General features: G+C 51.5%; 1 protein-coding gene across 1 annotated transcript in view; it reads right to left on the minus strand.

Annotated features, from left to right (window-relative positions):
- gnaz (guanine nucleotide binding protein (G protein), alpha z polypeptide) overlaps positions 1-23418 on the minus strand; it is a 29274-nt gene extending 5856 nt beyond the window's left edge. Inside the window, exons 1-2 of the mRNA XM_067258029.1 lie at positions 23170-23418; positions 5902-7358 (exon numbers count right to left, since the gene is read on the minus strand). Coding sequence (XP_067114130.1) covers positions 5902-6624 — 723 coding nt within the window. The 5' untranslated portion in view covers positions 6625-7358; positions 23170-23418. The remainder of the gene's footprint in view (positions 1-5901; positions 7359-23169) is intronic.
- Between the last annotated feature and the right edge of the window lie 1680 nt (positions 23419-25098).

A 25098-nucleotide genomic window follows, 5' to 3' on the forward strand; every position in this document is an offset into this window, starting at 1 on the left:
TCTCTCTCTTCATCACTTGTGTGTCTGTGTCTCCCTGATCACTGCTCTCACTGCCTCCTCGTTCAATCAGAAAGTCTGGGCTCTGTCACATTCAATCACTTGAACGGACAGCGTACAAAACAACAATTAATTCCGACGTAGATTGAATTTAGTCAGCTTCCCTCGTAGACACAGCATTAACGTCAAGTTTACGTAAGTAACTTTGTTACGGCAGACAAGCGTAGCCAAGAGAAATCACACATCACCTCAGATTCCCTTTATGAGAAGGAAGCCGTGATTTACAGTGTCAACATTTGAGTGGAGACCTCGATCCTGGTCTTTGTTCCTGGTTGCTAGACATTGTTATCATCTGGATCCCAGGGCCCTGAGAGTGGCCCCCACAGGAGAGTCTGGGTTGGAGATTGATCTGTTTACAGGAAGTGCATGGCTGACATGAGGATGACTCATAGCTCCTTATGTGTAACCTCATTGATTCCGAGTCAACTGCAGTTATGGAGATGTTTGGAAACGTCTTGATCTATGGACAAGGTCGAGTGTTGTTTTGTTGAAATGTTGAAAGATTGATGTGGTCAACTCAGATGTGGTCAACACTGTCACAACAGGTAACAGCTGGTTGGACTAACACAGATATAAAAGAGCAGGGGGGAGAGTTAAAGAAGAGAACATCGAAACCGCCATCTTTTTGATTTGTTATCAGCATTGGTATCATACAGGAAGTGTTGAGAAGAATACAGGAAGTGTTGAGAAGAATACAGGAAGTTTTAAGAAAAATACAGGAAGTGTTAGGAAGAATACAGGAAGGGTTAACAAGAATACAGGACGTGTTGGGATGAAAACAGGAATTGTTAGGAAGAATACAGGAAGTGTTGGGATGAATACAGGAAGTGTTAGGAGGAATACAGGAAGTGTTGGGAAGAATACAGGAAATGAAAATCAGTTTTAACATTTCCTACATCTTTAAGTCATGTAAACTCATGTACCTATAGCTTTCCCCTCAAAATGTCTGTTTTTGTGGTGGTTGTGGCCTTAGCTTGATGTCTCTCTAGTCAGTTGGCTATAGTGTACCACATACGAGTCTGTTAAAGGAAAACTAAACGAAATTCGAGACCCCGTCTATGAATTCTTTTCATGAACCGAAACGAACAAAACCTTTATTCAATGCATCAGAAAATGATTGAATTCCATGAACGGCTCGTCTGTATTCATCCTGTAATAACAGGATGGAGGCGGGCGTGAGCCTTGCGGTTCAGCGTGGGAACATCCATCATACACGTCTTGTTCCTCCTGTTCTCCTCCTGTCCTCCATTCACCTGCACCAGCCGACACACAGCTGCATGGTCAACGCTCACCTGGTCCACGCTCACCTGGTCCACACTCACCTGGTCCACGCTCACATGGTCCACGCTCACATGGTCCACGCTCACATGGTCCACGCTCACCTGGTCCACGCTCACATGGTCCACGCTCACCTGGTCCACGCTCACATGGTCCACGCTCACATGGTCCACGCTCACATGGTCCACGCTCACCTGGTCCACGCTCACCTGGTCCACGCTCACATGGTCCACGCTCACATGGTCCACGCTCACCTGGTCCACGCTCACATGGTCCACGCTCACATGGTCCACGCTCACCTGGTCCACGCTCACATGGTCCACGCTCACATGGTCCACGCTCACCTGGTCCACGCTCACATGGTCCACGCTCACATGGTCCACGCTCACCTGGTCCACGCTCACATGGTCCACGCTCACAAGGTCCACGCTCACCTGGTCCACGCTCACATGGTCCACGCTCACATGGTCCACGCTCACATGGTCCACGCTCACCTCACACACACCACGGCCATTACAGTTCATCAGCATTCCCTGCCGCACACGCACGCACGCACACACACACACACATAGAAGAGTGGAACATGCAGACCTCTGTGCGCTCCTCTTATGTTTCCGTCAGCGCTCCTGTCTGTTGTGTGTGTGTGTGTGTGCGTGTGTGCATGTGTGTGTCCCTCCCTTCCCTAGGCACGGCTCACTGTCAACAGCCCAGGATTAGGAGCGTTAGACTGGCCTGTTGCTAGGCAACTGTAGCCGTGGCAACCGATTCATTATGAAGACGAGGATGGGACGGGAAAAAAAAGCATCAGGGGATGGGTTGGTGGGTAAAAGAAAAAAAGAAAAAATGCTCGGCAGTCATTTTTTTTTCCTCCAAGAGATCCTCTCTGAATATCCTGTGTGTGTTAGAGGTAGCGGCTTGTGCACTTGTGCAGCGCGTGGAAAAGAGAGTAGATTTTCTTGTGTTTTCACTGGAGCAGTCACCAATGCTTAAAGGTCATACGCTCCCATCAGCCATTGCAGATCTAAAATCCTTAGCCTCCACACGTTCCCCCACGCATCGTACGTTGCACACACACACACACACACACACACACACACACCTACCACAACCTTGGGATTCCAAGGCCCCAAGTAACCCAGCTAACCCCTCAGCTAGCATTACATAATTACCGTGTATGTGCTTTTAACAGATCACATTGTACCTCATTCAGCTAGGTTTACGTGAGCTGCTTAATCTACTGCCACAGAGAACGAATGGTCTTCAAAGGAAAACAGTCTCTTTTCAGTGAACAGTTGAGCACTGAGTATACACCAGTCTATGGCGAGGTTAAAAGATTAGTGTGATTGACTGTAGGTCATGTTTTAGTGCCCTCGCATGCTGCCTCGCTGTCCTCCTGCAAACCGACACACGGTCCTGGTTTTTATGCTCCGTCTACCACATCTATCTGAAGTCCTCCTGGCACGTGGATTCCGGAATACGCTCGTGGATTCCTGAATACGCTCGTGGATTCCGGAATACGCTCGTGGATTCTGGAATACGCTCGTGGATTCCAGAATACGCTTGTGTCTCCTTTGTTCCTGACACTCCGTTTGGTGTCTCTGCTTCAAACTAGCTTGGTGTCTGTTGATTCATCAGGTCCTGTCGGTGCTCCGAGACATCTCACACGCTCCTCTGCACAGGCAAACACAACACATACGCTCATCTACAGAGGCAAACACAACACACACGCTCATCTACACAGGCAAACACAAATAGCATCGCCCGGAAAAGGACGTTACGGGTGTCTGCTTGTCTTGACAATTGTGGTAGAGTTGTTTCCCCCCTCTCCCTCCCTCCCTCCCTCCCTCCCTCCCTCCCTCCCTCCCTCCCTCCCTCCCTCCCTCCCTCCCTCCCTCCCTCCCTCTCTCTCTCCCCCTCCCTCCCTCCCTCTCTCCCTCCCCCTCCCTCTCCCTCTCCCTCTCCCTCTCCCTCTCCCTCTCCCTCTCCCTCTCCCTCTCCCTCTCCCTCTCCCCCTCCCTCTCCCCCTCCCTCTCCCTCTCCCTCTCTCTCTTTCTCTGTCTCTCTCACACACACACACACAAGCACACTGGAAACCAAAAATGCGCCACCCTGCCAGGGTCATACATCCAGGTTCCTTCTCCACGCTTGACAGCAGCAGGAAACAGAGGGTGCCAGGCAGACAGAGGGACGAGCAGAAGAGACAGGGGAGATGGAGGAGGGTTGTGAAAGTGTCAGCTGAGATTAAGCAGAGTCGGCCCAATCAGGGGAGAGGTAGGGGGAGATTGAGAGATCAGCCGCTGGCCAGATATTCAGCATCTGGGCGCTAATTCGTTGAGTGCTCGTTGAGCAATCGTATTTACAGACTCACTCCTACTTCCTGTCTCCCTCGACCCCCGTCTGAATCCTGCCCTCTTTGCTTCTCATATCTAAATGACCGCCTGCCACTCTTTATGCCTCGCTGCCTTCCTAACTGCCTGCCTGCCTCCCTCCCTCTTTGCCCCCTACCTCCCTGCCTGCCTTTGTCCCGGCCTCCTTCCCTCCTTCCCTACCTCCCTGCCTGCCTTTGTCCCTGCCTCCTTCCTTCCCTCCCTCCCTCCTTGCCTCCCTACCTGCCTGCCTGCCTTTGTCCCCGCCTCCTTCCCTGCCTCCTTCCCTCCCTGCCTATCTTTTCCCTGCTTCCTCTCTCCTGGGGCTCCGAGCAACACAAGTGTTCAGACGCACAGAGAGACCTAACGTTGCCCTGGGCCCTCTGCCGTCACTGTGGATGTTTCTGAAACCTCAGAAATACTCCTCTGTCACTGTTTCTGTTACATCTGTACAGGGCCGGAATCCACCAAGGCCTTCATGGGAAGGCCTTTCAACCATATTAGTGTGTTGGCTTGAAAACAGGCTCCACGCTAAGAGAGAGAGAGACACTGTGTAAACAGTTTCAACGGACGTTTCACAGATAAGAAGGTCAGTCGACCATGCCTGCTCTAACCACACCCCTCCATCATTAATAACCCTGCTGTCTGAGGCCTTGCAGGTGGGGGAGGGGCAAAGGTCCTATTCCTCCAACCATCCCCCATTTCCTCTCTTCTAATCATCACCCGTTCCTTGTCTTTCTTTCGTTTATGCTCTCCTTATCTTAAAAAAAAAAAAACATAATTTTGTTTCCTCCAGCTGTGAAGTCCCATTGCAGAACAGTGTCTTTACAAGCTGTCAATTCTCACAGGTACACCCTTTGCACTTCAAACCTGTGAACTCAATTAACACCTAACTGCATTTTCCTCCTCAGAGTTTATTTATAACCGGCAAAAAGTAATTGATTTCATGTAATAACTCAGTGAAACGAACACATCCCATTATTTATGTAGCACATCAATTAGTAAAGAGATCAAAAGAGTGCCAGAACTGTATGGCAAAGGTTGGAAACTTCAAAGCAGCGTCTATTCTTGTTACATCCGCAACCTTCTCATAATTCGGTTAATGATTTAAAAAAAATTATCATATGAAAAAACGAAAGAAAAAAAAATGGCCGAAAATGTATCTCTTCCTTAAAATGAGAAAATAATGGAGAAATTGGAAAAGTCTAACTGTGACATTTTCTGTTTCATGGCAGATAGTCCAGAGCCGGAGGTTGCGGGTGAGAGGGGCTGGGGTAGACGGAAAGGCTCAGACGAGAGATGTCGCAGCAGAGATGTCATCAGGCTCATGCGCCACTGTTATCTTCTCTCGCCGTTTCTCACAACTGTGAAAGCCTCCTCTGAAAAAGCTTTGTGTTGGGGAGCGTGACGTTTCAGAACCGCACACTGTCTTTCTACTCCCATGCACTTCGACGGCACAAGCTTGTATTTTTACCACGTTAACTGTCACTTTAACACATTAAAGCCTCTTTTCACTGGTCTTCACGTGACACAAAAGCATTGTATTAAATATCAAATGGTAATACCAATGGTATTGCCCGATCTGATGTATTTGGATGGATTGCACTGTTGGCTGAGGTGAGGCCTTCATCTGTGTCTGGTGTTGGGTTTAGATCTAGCACCGAATTAACCTGGTAAACCTCACGTTTCTCCAGAAGTTCCTTGTTTGTGCACGTAAGTGGCCGTGGAAAACCAAGGTTACTGCGGAATGAAGAGTGTGAGGAGAAGAGGGAGGAAGCTGAGCTGTGCTGCACAGGGGGCCCAATGTGTCATGTGACTCTGTGTGAACAAGACTGGTGTATGTGTGAGAGTGTGTGTGTGTGTGAGAGCATGAGCAGGTGTGTGAGCGTGTGTGTGTGAGAGTGTGTGTGTGTGTGTGTGTGTATGTGTGTGTGTGTGTGTGAGAGTGGTGTGTGAGCGTGTGTGTGTGAGAGTGTGTGTGTGTGTGTGTGTGTGTGTGTGTGAGAGTGTGTGTGTATGTGTGTGAGAGTGTGTGTGTGTGTGTGTGTGTGTGTGTGAGAGTGGTGTGTGAGCGTGTGTGTGTGAGAGTGTGTGTGTGTGTGTGTGAGAGTGTGTGTGTATGTGTGTGAGCATGAGCATGCGTGTGAGCGTGTGTGTGAGCGTGTGTGCGTGAGCCTTTACGGGTGCAGCCCGCTCTTACCGTCTGGTTATCTTCGTAGAGCTTCAGGTCGTAGCCGCTTAGCTCCACACAGAAAATGATGGCCGTCACACCCTCGAAGCAGTGGATCCACTTCTTGCGCTCGGAACGCTGGCCCCCCACGTCCACCATCTTGAAGGTGAGCTCCTTGAAGGTGAACTTGTTCTCCACGATGCCGGTGGTCATGTCCCTGGAGCGCAGGATGTCCTCCACGGTGGGGATGAACTCCCCGGAGGAGATGCGGTCCAGGTCGTTCAGGTAGTACGCCGTGTTGTCCTCAAGGTGGTACTCGTTGGAGCGCTGGAAGCAGTCCTGCACGCCCGAGTCACCCCAAAGACGCTTCATCACCCCCTGCAGCTCGGCCGTGATCTCCCCCTTGCTCTCGGCCGGCCCCGTCAGGGCGAACAGCTGCACGGCGTCGTAGGCGCGGTCGGCGTCGTGGAAGTCGATCTTGAGGGTGGCGAGGGCACGGATGATGCGCGTGAGGGAGTCGATGGCGTTGTAGAGGATGAGGGGCTTGTACTCCTTGCAGGCGTCCAGGTTGAAGCCGCCGCTGTGGATGATCTTCATCTGCTTGACGATGGTGCTCTTCCCCGAGTTGCTGGTGCCGAGGAGAAGGAGCTTGATCTCGCGCCGCTGACGCTGGCTCTCCGAGCGCAGGTGGCGGTCGATGCGCCGGGAGCGCCGCGCCGCCTCCTTCTCCTCCGAGCTCTGCCGGCATCCCATGGTGGTCTGCCCCGTGGTGATCACCGGGAAGGCCGCTCCTCACCGCGAGGGGCGGGGCGCCGCGGAAAAGAAACCGGGAGGGGGGCGGAGGGGGGAAGGGGGCGGGGGGGGAGAACGACGGAGCGAGGACGGGAGGAGAGAGGAGGAAAGGGCTGTCAGAACGGATCGGGGATCTTCAATGCCGCCGGGGCGCGGACGGGGGGGAGAGCGATGTCGGCGCGGGGGGAACGCAGGCAGGAGAGCAGAGGATGACTCAGGAGGATGTCATTCTCCTCGTTCAGCCGGGCAGGCAGATTGTTTCTGTCCTCGTGACTCGGGGGGTCCTGACGCCGATGTTCCCGACTTCTACCAGGGCATGGTGGTGGGGGGCGCCCACGGGGACCCCTCGCGGTGGAGTTTGACTGCCTGGAGCCACGGGGGAGGGGGGGGCTCGCCTGTTCCCCTGGGGGACGTCGGCGGAGCGATGGCGAAGAAGGGCGAGAGTGGGGGGTGGGCCGGGGGAGGGGTGCGCGCTGGGTCTGTCAGTGGCGACAGAGTCGGGGGACGGTGCGTGGGAACAGGCCGTCACCGCCCTCCCTCATGGCTCTCCTGGTGCTTCTCCCTGGCTGCTGCGGTCCTTCACCACCGTGCGGTCGTCTTTGGGTTGGGCGCAAGGCTCTGGCTGGACTCTGGCTGGTCTTCCTGGCGCGCTGGCGTGTTCTCCCGGCTGCTGCTCCTCCTCCGTGTCTCGACAGCTGAAGAGGGAGAAGGAGAGACGTGAGCGTTCAGGATGTGGCTGAGCTGAGATAAGGCCGAGAGGGGTTCAAAACCTCCCGGCGCGAACACGCGAAGAACCTACGCTGACACACACACACATTTAGTCATTTATCAGACGCTCTTATCCAGAGCACACACACATGCGCCGTGGCATGAGAAATGAAGAAGTGCGTACATTCAGGAACACAAACCCACTCACTTTCACAATCACAGACTCCCTTTCACACACACATACACATTTCCTCTTGCTCATTTGCCCTCACGTGATGCCTAGTCCTGTCCCTCGCTCCAGTGTCAACATGTCACCGCTATCCTTGTTAACTTCCTCTTTAGCGTTCTGATGGCTAGCGTCCTGCCCCGCCCCTGCCGCGCCCGTCGCCCTGGGTTACCCGAGACACAGACACAGCGACTCAGCACACGCTGCAGCAGAACCAGAAGTCCTCACTACGTCTGTGTTTTACGTGTGTGCACACAGAAGCAAAGAGACAGTCACACACACGCACACGCGCACACACACGCACACACACGCGCACACACACATAAACCCACACTTGGAGCGAACAGAAAGGTATCCATGGTGTGAGAAGGAAACAGATGTCGGATAAATTCACCGTAGCAGCCCTCCCCCCTCCCCCCTCTACACCCTCCCCTTCTCCACATCCTCTCCCATCTACGTCCCCTCCCCCCGTACACCCTCCTCCCTCCTCCCCTCCACAAGCCCTCTCCTTCCCCCCCCCTCCCAAGTCCAGCTAGCTAAGTCTACCCTGCGTGCTGATATCAAGTGTAATGTTTATTTACTATCACAGTGGAAAATAACTGGAGCTTTAGCAGGCAGGTGCTTCTCGCTCCCGCTACTCTGTTGCCATGCTCGGATTGTGCTCTTCACACCCTCTGCGTTCTCCTGCAGGTGCTACGGTCACCGAGAAAAACACACACACGGTCAGAAGGGGAAAACCCGTTCCAGAACGGCGGGTTTTCGTCCCGGACGTGCTCTGAAATGCCAGGCGTCCCCTTCCAATTGGATTCGCACCGGAAAAAAACACGACACAACGCCAACAGTTGTCGGTTTTATGTTGTCTTTTAAGGGTCATTTACACGCTTGTCCACACAAAGACGAAGTCTGAACAGACCCTGTGTTGTCGCCCTCGCTGGTGAAATATTGTCTTGTCTCATTGTATATAGGATGCATGGAGAGAGCATGGGGGCAAGTTTGGAGCAGCGACCGTCTGTGGGCTTTGTGATAAATAGATGGCCCCCAATAACAGACTGTATGCTACTGGCTTGGGAACAAACGTGAAATCACACTGTGGCCTAGTTTCGCTGGTGAGACCACGCTCCCCGGACCTGCCACTGAGAGCCGGCGATCACTCCCTGAAGCTGGTCGTCAACGCGGCCCGCGCTTCGAAAGACATAGCTTCGACCCACTCTCACAACACAGAGAGAGAGACATGACGAGAGAGAGGGGGAGGAAGGGAGGAAGGGGCGGGGGGAGAGGGAGGGGTAGGGAAAGAGAGAGAAGGGGCGAGAGAGAGAGAAGAGAGAGAGGGAGGGGCAGAGAGAGAAGGGGAGAGAGAGAGAGGGAGGGGTAAAGAGAGAGAGAGAGAGAGAGAGAGAGAGAGAGAGAGGAGAGAGAGAGAGAGAGAGAGAGAGAGAGAGAGAGAGAGAGAGAGAGAGAGAGAGAGAGTGTGAGAGAGAGAGTGTGAGAGAGAGAGAACCATAACCGGCAGAGCCAACAAAAGCAGTTAAATAGCTGCACATCACTGACGTTAAAAAGCCATAAAAACCATTACGATTTTGAGCTCTTATTATGAGCTCCTTTCAGTTTGCTTCTTCAGCATGATGCTAATGCTTGCTGCTGCGTCTCTGAGATAATGCCTCACCAGATATTCTCTGAGGAACTGAAAGTTGATCAGGGAATTGTAGACTGCTGCCGTGATGATAAGGTGAGCTGTGTTCCAGTTAGAATGATTTCTAGTTTAAGTGCGCCAACAGGTAAGAGGTTTTACTGCCCCCATCACGAGCACGTTGCAGTGCAGAAATGTGTCGACACCCTTGTCTGAGACGAACCGATCTGCATTCGACGCACACGGTGATTTGTTAAGAAGCCCGACGGGTCAAAGTGTCACGACACCCAAACCGTTAGTCAGAGTTTCCGTATCCTTCCTGGCTTCCAGGCCCTGCCATCAGTAAGGAAGGATACTGTTCCACCCGTGCAGTCAAGCCCTCACCGCAAGCCCTGCTCCCTGCACCTCCAGCGGGCACGTTATTCAAGCCCTCTCTTGCTGTTTGGCAGCGCGCAGAGTGTGACGGTCACGTGTGTGAGATGGAGGTCTCTCTTTAAGAGGCCGCACAGGAGTCGGGATGGGGATCCATACCCGGTTCTGTAAGGACCCGGTTCTAGATTTCTCAAAACCAGATCAATAAGGTCCGAACTTATCGATACCGCTATCGAGACTAGGTAATATAATGTAACTTGTGTCTCGAGAGATAAGTCAGGTCATTTAAATCAAATCAGGTTGTGGATAGTACATCTGTAGTGGACAATTGTAGATTTAGCCAGAGCCAGGATCCATTGTGCCAATATGTGCTCCTTTTATCCAGCCTCCACCTGACAGCAACACGTTCCCCTTGTTCTATTTGACATCTGTTTTACTGAAGTTATTGTTATAAATGTTGTTCAGTAATCTTGTTTACATAAAGTGTGGCGTGGGTTGTGTGGGTGCTGCTATAGTATGTGTAACATTTGCCAAATTAATTCATTTAGATGGTGGTTAGTTCAAGCTCACCCCAGAAAAGTATCGATAGACTCGGATCCTTAAGCAGTCTCGAAAATTGTATAGATATCGATAAAAATGAACGATCCCCATCCCTACACAGGAGAGAGGCCCTGACACTGAGGATGCTGAGGTCATGTGATACCCGGGGTGAGGAGATACACCTCTCCTTCACAGCTCCCGTTGCACACGGCCCTGTGGCTCTCTCTCTTCCTCTCTCTCTTCCTCTCTCTTCCTCTCTTTCTTCTTCTCTCGCTTCCTCTCTCTTCCTCTCTCTCTCTCCCTCTCTATTTCCTCTCTCTCTCCCTCTCTCTCTTCCTCTCTTCCTTTCTCTCTCTCCCTTTCTCTCTTCCTCTCTCTCCAACTCTCTTTTTCTGACCCTCTCTCTTCCTCTCCCTCCCTCTCTCTCCCTCTCTCTTTCCTCTCTCTCTTTCCCTCTCTCTTCCTCTCTCTCTTCCTCTCCCTCCCTCTCTCTTGCCTGTCTCTCTCTGTATCTCTCTCTCTCTCCCTCCCTCTCTCTTGCCTGTCTCTCTCTGTATCTCTCCCTCCCTCTCTCTTGCCTGTCTCTCTCTGTATCTCTCCCTCCCTCCCTCTCTCTTGCCTGTCTCTCTCTGTATCTCTCCCTCTCTCCCTCCCTCTCTCTTGCCTGTCTCTCTCTGTATCTCTCCCTCTCTCCCTCCCTCTCTCTTGCCTGTCTCTCTCTATATCTCTGTCTCTCCCTCTCTGTCTCTCCCTCTCTCCCTCCCTCTCTCTTGCCTGTCTCTCTCTATATCTCTCTCTCTCTCCCTCTCTGTCTCTCTCTCTCCCTCTTTCTTTCTTTCTTCCCCACCCCGCACTCACCTCCCATTTTTAATTTACCATGCTGAAAATAATTACAGTCGTGATCATTACTAGAAATTGGTACATGTAATCATAGTGTGTTGATGGGGCTTTGCACAATGTGTTACAGTATTCGTGTCATGGTTGTTGAACGCACTAAACTACCATCAGAAATAGTCCAATCACATTAGATGATGAGGTTTAAGTGTTCTGGGGGGAGGGTGTGTGTGTGTAATATTAGATTCCAGCATGCCATGATAAGTATCTTGACTTGAGAGGCCCAAAGTGAGGTGCGTTTACCACCGTGCTGTGAGCACTACTCATGACCATCCGGTACGCGCGTCGTCACAAAACGTCGCAGGGTGAGTATTTACCCGATCTGGTGAGGGGGGTCGAGGTCCACGCCTGCTGTCATGACGCGCGCCACGAGGGGCGTGGAAAGGTGTTATTTCAAACCTGGGATGAGGAGCAGTCAGTGCAGGGGGGGGGGGGGGACAGATGAGCCCGGAGACCCTGTTGTCCTGCTGTGCTGGGGTGGACTCTGAGACAGCTCAGGTAACTCATCTCTCAGAGGGAGGAAGGTGTGATGTTTGGGGAAGGAGAAAGGAGGGTTGGTTTATAGATGACTGTGTCGTGTGTGTGCATGCGTGTACGTGTGGTGTGTGTGTGTGCGGTGTGTGTGTGTGGTGCGTCTGCGTGTGTGGTGTGTGTGTGTCTGTGCGTGTGTGTGCGGCGCGTGTGTGTGTGTACGCGTGTCTCTGCGTGCTTGTGCGTGTGTTACCGGTTAGAGTTACAGCTTGGATTTCAGGCGGTATCCAGTTTGGTTCGACACAGCAAAACAGCAGTGGAAAAAGGAGCTCTGAGGCAAGACGCATCGGAACGTGTCGCAGTTCGTGCTGTCGACGTTCAGGGTGGCATGCCCGACCCAGACGGGGTCCGTCTACGCGTTCAGACGAGAGCGAACAGAGTCGTAGCTGGGGGTCACCAGAGTCCCCCAAGGGGCACCAGAGCCCCCCAGGGGTCACCAGAGCCCCGCAGGGGTCACCAGAGTCCCCCAGGGGTCACCAGAGCCCCGCAGGGGTCACCAGAGTCCCCCAGGGGGCACCAGAGCCCCGCAGGGGTCACCAGAGGTCACCAGAGTCACCAGAGTCCCCCAGGGGCACTGGGTCTACCCAGTGTGTCACCACAGTCTCCTCCTCTGCCACTAAACAGGCTGTGCTTTGTGCAGTAAATAGATTGTTATGTAAGTCTCTGACAAAAAAAAGTGCAACAGCGTCTCTGTGTTATTGATGAATACGGCCGTTACGTAAATCCACGCCAGCAGTTTGTGTCTGCAGCGGGCTCCAGTCCCTTACGAGGGTATGTTTATGCACACTTGCCCCTGCGTTGCACACACACACACACACACCCTAGGCTGCATCCCAACAATCACAAATGCTGTGACTTCACCCAGCCTCTCCTTTCCCCTCTCTGACTTTCTCCCCCTCCCCTACCCCTCTCTCTCCCTTCTGACTGTTTCCCGTGAGCCTCTCTTAGACTAAGACTCGGCTGTTTTCGCCTTAGGATGCTCTCCACAATGCTAACGCTTTTAATGTTTCGTTTGCCCACTGGTCCATGACACAGACAGACAGAGGTCTGAGGGGCTGAGGGACTGAGGGGCTGAGGGGCTGAGGGGCTGAGGGGCTGAGGGACTGAGGGACTGAGGGACTGAGGGGCTGAGGGGCTGAGGGACTGAGGGACTGAGGGGCTGAGGGGCTGAGGGACTGAGGGGCTGAGGGGCTGAGGGGCTGAGGGGCTGAGGGGCTGAGGGGCTGAGGGGCTGAGGGACTGAGGGGCTGAGGGGCTGAGAGGCTGAGAGGCTGGGACCACGCTGGCCTCGCAAGCCCCTACCGTGTCCTAGGTCCCACAGAGGAACAGGATCCAGTTGAGCTACATGACGCGTTTCCCTAAATACACAGTCAGGTGGCAAAGCAGGCATGCTTGGCATTCTGTGAATAGTAGTGAGATTGATGATGGTATTCCTGTTGGTTGTTGACACAAATCCACACAAAGGTAGCCTCACATGCACACACACATGCACACTCACACACACTTAGCCAACCCTACCTGCTATAGTCAAACAGACTTACACCTGTCTGATACTGCCAATGTTAGGTCTTGCCTTAATCACATAAATCATTGCGTACAATATTCATTTTAAGAATAATGCAGGAGTTTATAATGTTTTTCATTACCTCATGGTACTGTACATTTCGTGTTGATGACATGTAATGTTCAAAATTTTTCCTAAATATTTAAATCAACATCGATTTCCAGAAATGTCTCTTCTCACAAGAAAAGGGCTAAAAACACATGAGAAGCTCTCTGTCTGATCACATTTTCTTTCCCAGAAAGGTAAACGGTTTATTGATTAAATCTTTTCTTAGAACTCAACTGAGTTCCCAGGCATATAAACTGCAGCAGTTAAAGTTTGCAGGCCGCAAAGCACAGGACATGAGTCTAAAGATGAGATAGAGTTAAAGGCCCCACGTCTTCTGATTGGTTGGTTGTGGAAGCAGTAAGATCATTTAACCAGAGAGAGAGGACACAGAGGAGATACATATCTCTCCAGCCAACCAGACATACAGTCTTGTGACCATCAATCAATGAAACCATTGTGAACTAACTAAGTAAAATGCAATAAAGTGTTCTATATCAAAACCTTTCCCAGTCACTCCTTTCTCTGATTATTTTTTTAAATATAAGCCCGGTTTGCAGACAATAGAGGGGAGAGCATTCAAAACCACAAAGGCATAATATCTAGTATGAGTTTTTAAAATAGTAGTGGATGTGATTTCCTGTTCTGAAGAAAATTACTCTTTGGGATTGAAGACACGAGTTTTCAATCTTTGCAGCACCAAGCAAAGGTTTCCGATAGCTTGCTGTGACGTCTTAGTGGTTTATGTAGTACACATGACTTAAATCAGCCTTTTAATTCTCCCTGAGAACTCACAGCCTGCTTCTCAGGGAAGGGGAGACCAAGGGAGAGGTAAAGATGTGGGAGAAACAGATATAAAAACTAAAATACACAGACAGTGAAATGGAGAATGTGTCTGAGAAGAGGGTAAACTTCCCTCAAAGGAATTTGTTTGAGAGTCTGAAGCACTTCCCCCACTCATACCAAGAACTCTCTAATCACTCAACGAACTTGCTTTCCAAACTGCTGTGTCATTAGAAAAATGTGCCCATTAGTAATAAACCCCAAAGTTAGAGGATTGTCTCCACCTCAGCAACGCAGATCTTTGAAGGGGATGAAAATTCAAGCTGGTCTCTGGGAATTAAACTATCTAATTACTTTAAAGGCGAAGAGGAACTGCGAAAACCCTCCAGCTTTGCCAAAAATACAAGCTGTAGCCTTGGCATGCTGGGTAACACTTAAGATTCAGTTGTTTGGAATGAGAGTTAGTTAAGACTTACGAAGGCCTTGGTAAATTAGTAAGTCTTATTAACAACTGTTACTGTTCATAAGCATTCTTATGAGGTACTTATTAACATAAGCTTATCTCATATTACGACAGCCCTAGGCCTAGTCCTAGACCAAGCCCTAACCCCAATATTATTTACAATGACAGTCTATTTAACACATGTTAATAAGCATCTTACAAGGGCTTGTTACCTATTAAGTAGCACATCGATCTAAAGCGTCACCAGACAGTTTATTGTGGCTCATAGCCCAAATATTCTGTAGCACTAGATTGTCCTTGGCATCATGAGGTCAAATCACTCTCAACTGCTAACGGTAACAGTATTAGAATAGCATTTAAAAAAACTGAAGTAACATTCCAGGAACTGTTTTTTATTGAACCAAGACCGAAGCTAGGTTCTGAAAGTGACCAAAACTGAAATCATTAGTCAGTACTGCCACCACAACACCTACCAAAAATACCAACGAAAGGCTGATGTTTTAACAAGAAGTAACTTCCATCATCCTCGTTTAAACTCTGTCGCCGACAGTCCACAACGATACTGCAGCAGCACAAACAACTCCCCCATGAAAAAACGGGCAGATTGAGTTTGTTTATTTATCCCCTGAAAAGCTCTTCCACCGTCTACACAGAGGAGAAAGCCCTAAAGGGAAGCAGGCTATTTCATTCGAGCAGACCTCTTTATGGTAACAGGGTGTCTGAATCCCCCAAAGCAGACATGCTGTACATACAGTACTGAACGTCAAACTAGGGCAAAAAGCTCACAGTCGATATCAACATGGTCCCCTCCCTCTGGCAGTGTTGGCCTTGATTAACGTCCGGTTTGCAGACCTCCACCACAGGAGCTCTGCCTGAACACGACGCCGCGGGAGAACCAAGGCCTCGGAGAACCCGTAGAACTCGGTTCTGGCTCTTGACAGAGGACCCAGGGGGGAACTTCAAAGACGCGAGCCACCCCAGAAAAACAGCCCTGTTTCCCCTGTTATGACTCATCGCTGGCGAGCCTGCTTGCTTGCACCAGCCTACGTCAGAGCCAGCGGATATAGGTCGCGGACCCAATGATCTTCAGCACTCAGCCCTCGCGTTGCATTATGCAAGATTCGGCGTATGTCCTGAATAGACTCACTCAGATATGTTGTCGTGTGGCCCCGCCCCGCCCCGCTCATCCGACGGTGACCCAGACCTCGTCCCAGCTCAGAATCATCCCTCCAATCATCCCTCGTTGATGTTTGCCCTTGAGGAAATGCTAGGGAAACAGGGTCCCCTGTTAGAGGCTGGAAGGAAATGCCCTTGCCTGCCGGTCTATCATATCAGACCTCAGGGCTGCTTTCAAATCGACAGTTGGTGGGGGGGGGGGGGGGGGGGGATGAGTGCAGGACGAAAAGATGCCAAATGCATTTTCTTCTTTTTTTTCAGAGAGGAGAAAACGAAGTGAATCACAGAGCTGGGCCGAGGATGTTTCTCCAACACGCCACTTTGTTGGAGGGGAGGGGAGGGAGGGAGGGAGGGCACCTTAACCTAACCCTCTCACAGTTGTGTCAGCTGACACTGTTCCCCCAGGATTACCAAGCATTCCTGTCACATGATCTGAGGTGAAGAGCTGGCGTGCTCTACCATTCAGGAAGGGCAAATTCATCTTTGCTCCTCAGAGTCTCCGAGTTCAAATCATCTCTCCAAAGTAGTTAATTATCATTATTACATTGTGGAAGTGCCAGGGCTGTCTGGGGTCACCCTGAAGGCATCGCTTCCTCCCCAGGCACCAGACTCCAGGAGCTGAAACTTTTAGTTGACTTAGAGAAAACGTCCCTGCTGCATAATGATCAGCCACACTGTTAGGAAACATTTGTGCATGACATGGATAGCAAGATTTGGCTCTAACTGTTTGCTCAGCATTAAGTAATCCACCCCTCTCTCTCTCTCTCTCTCTCTCTCTCTCTCTGTCTCTGTCTCTCTCTCTCTCTCTCTCTCTCTCTCTGTCTCTGTCTCTCTCCTCTCTGTCGCTCTCTCTCTCTGTCGCTCTCTCTCTCTCTCTCTCTCTCTCTCTCTCTGTCTCTCTCTCTCTCTCTCTCTCTCTCTCTCTCTCTCTCTCTCTCTCTCTCTCTCTGTCTCTCTCTCTCTCTCTCTGTCTCTCTCTCTCTCTCTCTCTCTCTCTCTCTCTCTCTCTGTCTCTCTCTCTCTCTCTCTCTCTCTCTCTCTCTCTCTCTCTCTCTCTCTCTCTCTCTCTCTCTCTCTGTCTCTCTCTCTCTCTCTCTCTCTCGCTCTCTCTCTCCCTCTAAAGGCGATGCTTGGCCACTCCTCAGTAAACTGTACACTACTCGTTCGTTACGGCAAAACAATGAGGGGGAGTGTTCATTTTTCATTAGCCCAAAAGAGTGGAGAGGGTTGGGGCTGGGTGAGGGGTGGGGGGGTGGGGGGGGAGTGGGCAAGGGAGTGGGGGGGGGGGGGGGGCGCGGAGGCTGAGTGTAGTAGATGTTTTGTGATAAGGGCCGTGTTTAGCATTCCTGGTTCCAGAGCTGCCCTGCGTTCCCTCAGCTCTACTATGCTGCAGATGGACCGAGGCACACTGAGTCACAAGGTCAGCCCGCTATGACAATAGCACGTTTGTGCACAGGCACAGCTATTAGCAGACCCATTGATGGGAAGGGATGGCACAAGGTGGAGAGAGTCTTGTGTGTCTGTGTTTGTGTGTGTGTGTCGAGGGGTGTGTGTGGATGTGTGTGGGCAAGTGTGTTTGTGTGTGCGAGAATCTGGCACCGTCTACAACCTGCCTGTTATCGTTATGTAACGATGATGAGAAACAATCGAAAAGATTCATCAAATTTCTGGAAAGGGCCGAAGTTTATCTGTCCTGTCATCGGCCGCTGACATCCTGTAAGCGCGTGTCACCATCGGTGGTGGCAGATTAGATTTATGGGGTCTCTCCAAACACCGGAAACAGTTAAGTCAAGCACTGACTACCGAACACACCGAGCTGCACATCCTGCAGTTGGTGGTTTTCGTCGTTTTCAAAACAGCAACGAGATAAAAAAAAAAGTGCTGAAACACTGCGATGGTGCCGTTGTAGACGACCGCGGCGGTGGAGCCAGCGTGACCCTGGGGTTCCGCCAGGGAAAACCGCCCAGGAGACTTCAGCGTTCACCTGCAGTACATCAGTCCTATTTACAACAAACAAATTGCTCTCTTTAGTACTTGGCCCTTCGTCAAATGTGTTCATAACTACCTCGATAGATCTTGCAGACAGCCAGCCACTGTTGTCACTCGGGAGAGGTAGGAACTTTACCTTTTCTATACCGTGCCCTTGATACTGCAATGTTATTTGTAACAACCAGCTGAAAGCTACATGGGGAAGTGAAAACCATTATCTAATTGAACTTGAAAGGGAATTTATTGAAATTATTGAATTTACTGAAAGGGTACCTACACACACACACTAACACACACACACACATATACTCACAGATATCCACCCATATGTCCTCACGCTCACAAGCGCAGACATATAAGTAGGATTGCACATGGACTTCAAAAATCAGCCAAAGGCTGTGCTTTCACCATACACTGTCCGACTCACGCACCCGCACGCACACACACACACACACACACGCAGACCCACCCGCACGCGCACACACAGACCCACCCGCGCACACACAGACCCACCCGCACACACACAGACCCACCCGCACACACACACACAGACCCACCCGCACACACACACGCAGACCCACCCGCACGCGCACACACAGACCCACCCTTACACACACAGACCCACCCGCACACACACACACAGACCCACCCTTACACACACAGACCCACCCGCACACACACACACAGACCCACCCGCACACACACACAGACCCACCCTTACACACACAGACCCACCCGCACACACACAGACCCACCCGCACACACACACACACAGACCCACCCGCACACACACAGACCCACCCTTACACACACAGACCCACACACACACACACAGACCCACACACACACAGACCCACCCGCACACACACAGACCCACCCGCACACACACACACACAGACCTGCACGCACACACACGTACACAGACCCGCACGCACACACACACACACAGACCCGCACGCACACACACACACACAGACCCACACACACATTTGCCCTCACCCCAGCCCCCTCCCCAAAACCCTTGTACTGCAAAGCACCCCTCCTCCTCCCCTCCCCCCTCCTCCCGTGCACCTCCTCCTGCTTGTCATCATATGACTGTTGTTATGTGTGAAGAATGGAGCACAAAGATTCTCTGTTAGGCCTCTCTGCCCTCCTGGTAATGAGTACAAGGAGGAGGGCTCTCTCAGCCGGCAACACACACACATACACACACACACATGCAGACACAAACACACACACACTCACACACATGCAGACACACACACATACACACACACATGCAGACACAAACACACACACACTCACACACATGCAGACACACACACATACACACACACATGCAGACACGCACACGCAACACATACAGTACTTTCACACACACATATACAGTGTACACACACACACAGTACACAAAAAGTACACACACACATACGTGTAAAGAGATATGTGCGAACAGGGCCTATTTCTGAACACTGAGCAGAGATTATAGAGCCGGAGAGATACAGGAACCAAGAGAGACAGACTGAGGGAGCGAGAGAGACAGCGAGAGAAGAGGAAAGAACTACATTGACATACTGTAGATTTACGTAAGACCAAAGAGACAACTTAATCCTTACTTATTGCACAATGAAAAGACAAAGCCCCACCCTAATTCTGGTCATTTCAAACTGACAGAAATCCTCTTTTCTGTTTCGTTTGTTCTTATCTGGCCAGCACACGCCTGCATGCAGATGAGCAGGGCTGCCAAGGGAAGTTGCACGGTCTCCTTTGTGTTAAGATGACACTTTGGCTCAGAATACCTGGCAAGGATTAAAGGCCCCAAACAAAGATGGATGCTGAGCCAGCTGAACGGGGAGTAGAGGGAGCAGAGAGGCCCGTCCAATTGGAAAGATTGTTACATTTCATTACATTTAGTCATTTAGCAGACGCTTTTATCCAGAGCGACTTACAGTAAGTACAGGGACATTCTCCCCGAGGCAAGTAGGGTGAAGCCCAAGTACACAACGTCATTTTGCACGGCCGGGAATCGAACTGGCAACCTTCAGATTACTAGCCCGCTTCCCTCACCGTTCAGCCACCTCACTCCCCGATTGTTCAGTAGCTGGTGATCGATGGGGCCTCAGACACTAACACTGAAGTTACGCGGTTGATAGTTTATTGGTTTAGTGCCTCCTCTGACCGTGCACTGTTAGCAGAGTGCGCTTTATGGATTCTCCTCCCTGATATTCCCCACAGTATCTTGATATGTGTGATGTCAAAACATTTCCTTGTCCTTTCGTTTTCCTGAAATGCAGGAGGGAGTCATGGCGTGCGACGGAGCCCTACGCTGTGACGGAGCCCTAAGCTGCGACGGAGCCCTACGCTGTGACGGAGCCCTAAGCTGCGACGGAGCCCTACGCTGCGACGGAGTCCTACGCTGCGACGGAGCCCTACGCTGCGACGGAGCCCTACGCTGCGACGGAGTCCTACGCTGCGACGGAGCGCTACGCTGCGACGGAGCCCTACGCTGCGACGGAGCCCTACGCTGCGACGGAGCCCTACGCTGCGACGGAGCCCTACGCTGCGACGTCACGTAAACACGGCAGTCAGCTGGGCTGACCGGGGCCACAAGGGCACCACACACAGCCCGAGCCTGCAGCTCTTTTCAGTTTGAGATAATGGAACATCCAGCGCGGCTTTAAAGCCAAGTCTGTTTGCATCGTCCCAGGCCATCAAGTCAGACAATGAGACGGTTGATGCCCGGCCACAAAGAGGGTCACGGGAGGTCACTTCAAACTGCGGTTCTGTTCTCCGTTCGGCCGTCGGTGTTATCAAACGTTTTCGGGGGTGTTTCGCTGACGGTGTGTGGCAGGGGCGGAGAGATGTTGCGAGAGAGCGCCGCCTTCTTGAATGCGATCGTTTAACATTTAACATTTACTCATTTAGCAGACGCTCTTATCCAGAGCGACTTACAGTAAGTACAGGGACATTCTCCCCGAGGCAAGTAGGGTGAAGTGCCTTGCCCAAGGACACAACGTCATTGGCAGAGCCGGGGATTGAACCAGCAACCTTCTGATTACTAGCCACCAAGGTCATCAGCAACCTCCCCCAAAGGGGGGGTCAAGCCACATGACCCCTACCCCCCCTCCTCCCACCATGACCACAGGCCTCTCCGCAGCACTGGCTAATTGCCTCGCTAATCAGGTCCACTTCTGTAGAGTCGCCCTTCAGGCTGCTAACTCGGACGCAGATATTCTGGGGTGTGAACATTCTAATGTTTTTTCGTGTCTCTGACTTACAGTCGGGGTCAGATGGCTGAGCGGTTAGGGAATTGGGCTGCTAATCAGAAGGTTGTTGGTTTGATTCCCGGCCACGTCAAACAACGTTGTGTCCTTGGGCAAGGCACTTCACCCTACTTGCCTTGGGGGGAATGTCTCTGTACTTACTGTAAGTCGCTCTGGATAAGAGCGTCTGCTAAATGTAAATGTAAAATGCAGTTCTGTGGTGGCAATACTGGGAAAGGGATTTGATTACAGTCAACTGCATGTTTACAGGTGGTTTGAAGAGATTTTTTTTTGTTAAAAGGAATGTAAGGTGCACAGGGGAAGTGGTGAGGAAGGCGTTTGCTGTGTCCGGTTGGTGGGTTTGATGGATGACGCCCTTTGCGCCCTAGGAGTTGGTCTGACAGCAAGTTAAGGGTGTGCCAGCCAACAATCCTTTCAATGACACCACCATGGGTCTGGTTTCTAGGAAACGTCTCTTAGAATCATTGCTGTGGTCCAAACATTGCTAGCCATACTCATATTACAGCACAATTCAATCCTTTCACAACATATTTTCCTGAATCTCCTGGATATTGAGACTAAAAGCGTTACATTTAGAAAGGGAACGATCCCAAAAAGGGTTACTTTCAAAATGTCAAAATCGTACATGATACATTAGAAATGTAAGGTGTAAAGATGTGTTTAAAGAGAAAATACAGTTTTGCATTTTAAATCCATCCAGTCGAACAGTCACAAGCACACATCTTGTGATTCTCATGATTCGATTAGCTCCACTGCTCAGCACAGTCATTGCAGTGACATATATTCTCGTACAGTTTCTCACTAATCCTGCAAAAAAACCAGCACGTACAGCTGTCCAGTTTTAAGGCTACGTTCATCGCTGGTATCGGACTCCCCTGCCCTTATCCATTTCACTATTTGTGTTGCTCCAAGTCAGCCTAGAGCATCATGGGAATATTTCCACCATATTTGCTGGATGCTGTATTTCTCAGGGCCTTAACAGTGCCTGTTCTGGTTCATTCATGCACTTATCACTCATGAATGTCCAGCAATCTCTACATCCAGTGCTCAGCTAAACATCAGAGGCCCCTCTCTCTCTCTTTGACTTCTGTTTTCACTCTGTTTCCCTCTCTCTCTCTCTCTCTCTCTCTCTCTCTCTCTCTCTCTCTCTCTCTCTCTCTCTCTCTCACTCTCTCTCTCTCACTCTGTCTTTCTCTCTCCCTCTCTCTCACTCCCTCTCTTACTCTCTCCGTCTCACTCCCTCTCTATCTCTCTTTCCTTCACTCTCTCTTCGCTGCATCAACCTCCGCCCCTCTACCTCATCTGCCTCCCCACTGTTAACCTCCCCTACCCCCCACCCAGCCCCTCGGCCCCTCCCTGCCCAGGTTCCTGCTCACAAACACAGTCGGCGATCAACAAATCCTAGTGAGGCCTCCGTCGAAGACACAAGGGAGCCTCGCGAAACATCCCAAATCCCTCCCGGCCCCTCCGCTCCAGAGGAGCGCGCCACGCCGCCTCCGAACGCCGCTCACGCTCACGCCACAAAACGCTGAGCACGTCCCAGGCGGCGCCGAAGAGCGCCGTGCGGAAGGGAGGGCAGAGCCCAGCGCGCGTGTGTGTGTGCGCGTGTGTGTGTGTGTACGTGTGCTACGAGGCTGAAGGGAGGCCAATGTTCAGCAGGCCGTCCTCGGCCCCCGCCGAGCGCCGCTCTACGGGGCGTGTGCGCCGCCCGCGACACACACTCACACGTCTCCCTCAGTCTCGGCCGGGAGCCCTCCGACACCTGATCCTACGTGACAGCGCTCTCCCTCAGCCTCGGCCGTCCCCGTTGGTCAACGGGATGTACACACACACGCACACACGCACACACGCTACACGCAGACACAACACACACACCTTCCTCCTCCCTGTCTAGATTCCCCTACGTAAAGCCGTGCCGTCCTGATGTGCAGGGAGGATGCACGGGAGGGAGATGAGTCAACGCCGAGCTCAGACAGGCACCGGCGTCTCCAGCCCCTGTCTGCATGCACGGAGGGTGGAGGACGGAGGGTGGAGGAGGGGACCGGAGGAGTCGCCGCCTCGATGCTCCCTCACCCGACACCGTCTCCTCAGCTCAGCCGAGGAGAGCAAACCGCCTCCCCTCTCCCTGCATCCACATGGATGTACCAGCGGGGGTACGCTGACACACTAACTCCCCTCCCCATCCCCAGACAAACAAAGAGGGGGCCCCGCAAGAGGCCAAGCGTTCCAGCGGTGATGGTGAGAGAAAAAAAAGAAAGGAAAAAAAAGGGTGTGTGTGCGTGAAGAGAAAACAGGCAGGCTTACCTCCTCAGCGTTCGGCGTCCATTCACAGAGGATACTGCAGACAAACGCTGGCTAGGGGAGAGGACGACCGGGGCGAAATCCACTCTTAGTCCTGCCGTTCCGACAGCCTCATATCTGTCTCACTTTCACCCACTCTCACACACTCTCTCTCCCTCTCTCTCTCTCTCTCTCTCTGTCGTTCTCTTCCTTTCTATCCCCCTCTTTCTCTCTCTTATTATTGTCTGTGTTCTATTTCCTCTCTTGTTTGCTCCAAGGCAGTTGAGACACTGCAGGGATGGGGGAGGAGGGCGTGTGTGTGTGCGTGTGTTTGAGTGTGTCAGAGAGCGAGAGAGGAAGAGAGAGAGAGTGAGAGAGAGAGAGAGAGAGAGAGAGAGAGAGAGAGAGAGAGAGAGAGAGAGAGAGAGCGTGCGTGCGTGCAGGAGAGAAATTGAGGGAGGAGTCTGTAGGGACAGAGAGAGGAGGAAAACGGACGGGATTAAATCGTGAGGGAAACAGAAACTGAGAGGAAAAGGGTGAATAACTCAATTGATGGAGAAGAGATGACAACCGACACGTTCAATGTCGCTATTTTGTTTTTAAATTTCATGCACCCAAACGGGTTTTCAGAAGACGCTGAAACAGAAGCTGTCAGAGACCCTTACGTCTAGCATGGAAAACAACAGCAGAACGTTTGCCTGTTAGATTTTTTTTTTCTCTCAAGCTTTTTACAGCCTTGCTTGCTGACATGTCAACAGCTGGGTTGTTGTTGAGTTTTCATTGATGGCTGAAAACGCGTGCAAGCTGGAGGGAGAGGGACAGAACAGGAGGGGAGGGAGGGAGGAATGGAGAGAGGGAGGGTATAAACGCATGACGACAAGGGACCAGGAGGGGGGATTGGATAATGGTGCTATGTGGTGTTTCCGTGCCAACTGTTTCTGTGACAATGGAACCACTTCCTTTATTCCAATTGGCTTTCATGAAAAACAGATAGATTTTCCGACCAATTAAAACCCCCAATGTTTTGTGAAGGAAGTATTTTAGCTGTTCAGCACCCCCTCCACCCCCCCCACCCACCCACCTCCACCCCACCCCACCCCCCCCCTGCATGGGAGGCAAGTGCGAAAAACAGGTCTTGTATTTCCTGCTTATATTCAAGCAAGGACACACACAGGCACACACAGGCACACACACACCCAGGCTGAAGCAGACACATAACATGCATTACACATCCGTCATTACGAAAGCTGACAGGCCAATTTGTAAAAAGACACCTCTACACAGACACAAGTTACACACACAAAAGCATGTACACACACACACACACTCTGACCAGAAGAAAGAGCCTCAGTATCAGATTGCTGGGGTTGTGATAAGGACAGGGAACTGTAATTGTTGGGCACGCCCTAGATCCAGTGAACGCTGAATGCATTAGACACAGCAGTGTGAACAAACACATCTGTGGAGGGTAGACAGTCACAGCTCTCCCTCCATCACACCCGGGTCTCTAACTCCCTTCCCCTACAGGTAGGCAGCTCTCCCTCCATCACACCCGGGTCTCTAACCCCCTCCCCCTACAGGCAGGCAGGTCTCCGTCCATCACACCCGGGTCTCTAACCTCGATCGTTCCTTAGAGCTGGGCCTTGCTACAGAAGGTCTCTCTCAGCATCTCATTTAGGTGAGGTGAGGAACATAACACTGAGGCCATGTGATGTCAGTGTTATGTTATTTTGTTTTTATTTTTTGGAAGAGAAATAAAGGAAAGAGGAGTGTTAATCCTCGTCAATCCTGGTCCTCTTGGTTGGCCTCTGTGTGAGGTGGGTAACCAGGGCGTGTGTGTGTTGTCTTGGCAGGACTGAAGCTGTCTCCCAGTTCAAACCCAGTGGAGCCAGCTTGGTTAGTTTAAATATTTACCTGTCAAACGTGTTCTTGTGTCAGTTTAGGTTCCCTTCT

The sequence above is a fragment of the Osmerus mordax genome, chromosome 20 (genome assembly GCF_038355195.1).
Source record: "Osmerus mordax isolate fOsmMor3 chromosome 20, fOsmMor3.pri, whole genome shotgun sequence".
Taxonomy (NCBI): Eukaryota; Metazoa; Chordata; class Actinopteri; order Osmeriformes; family Osmeridae; genus Osmerus; species Osmerus mordax.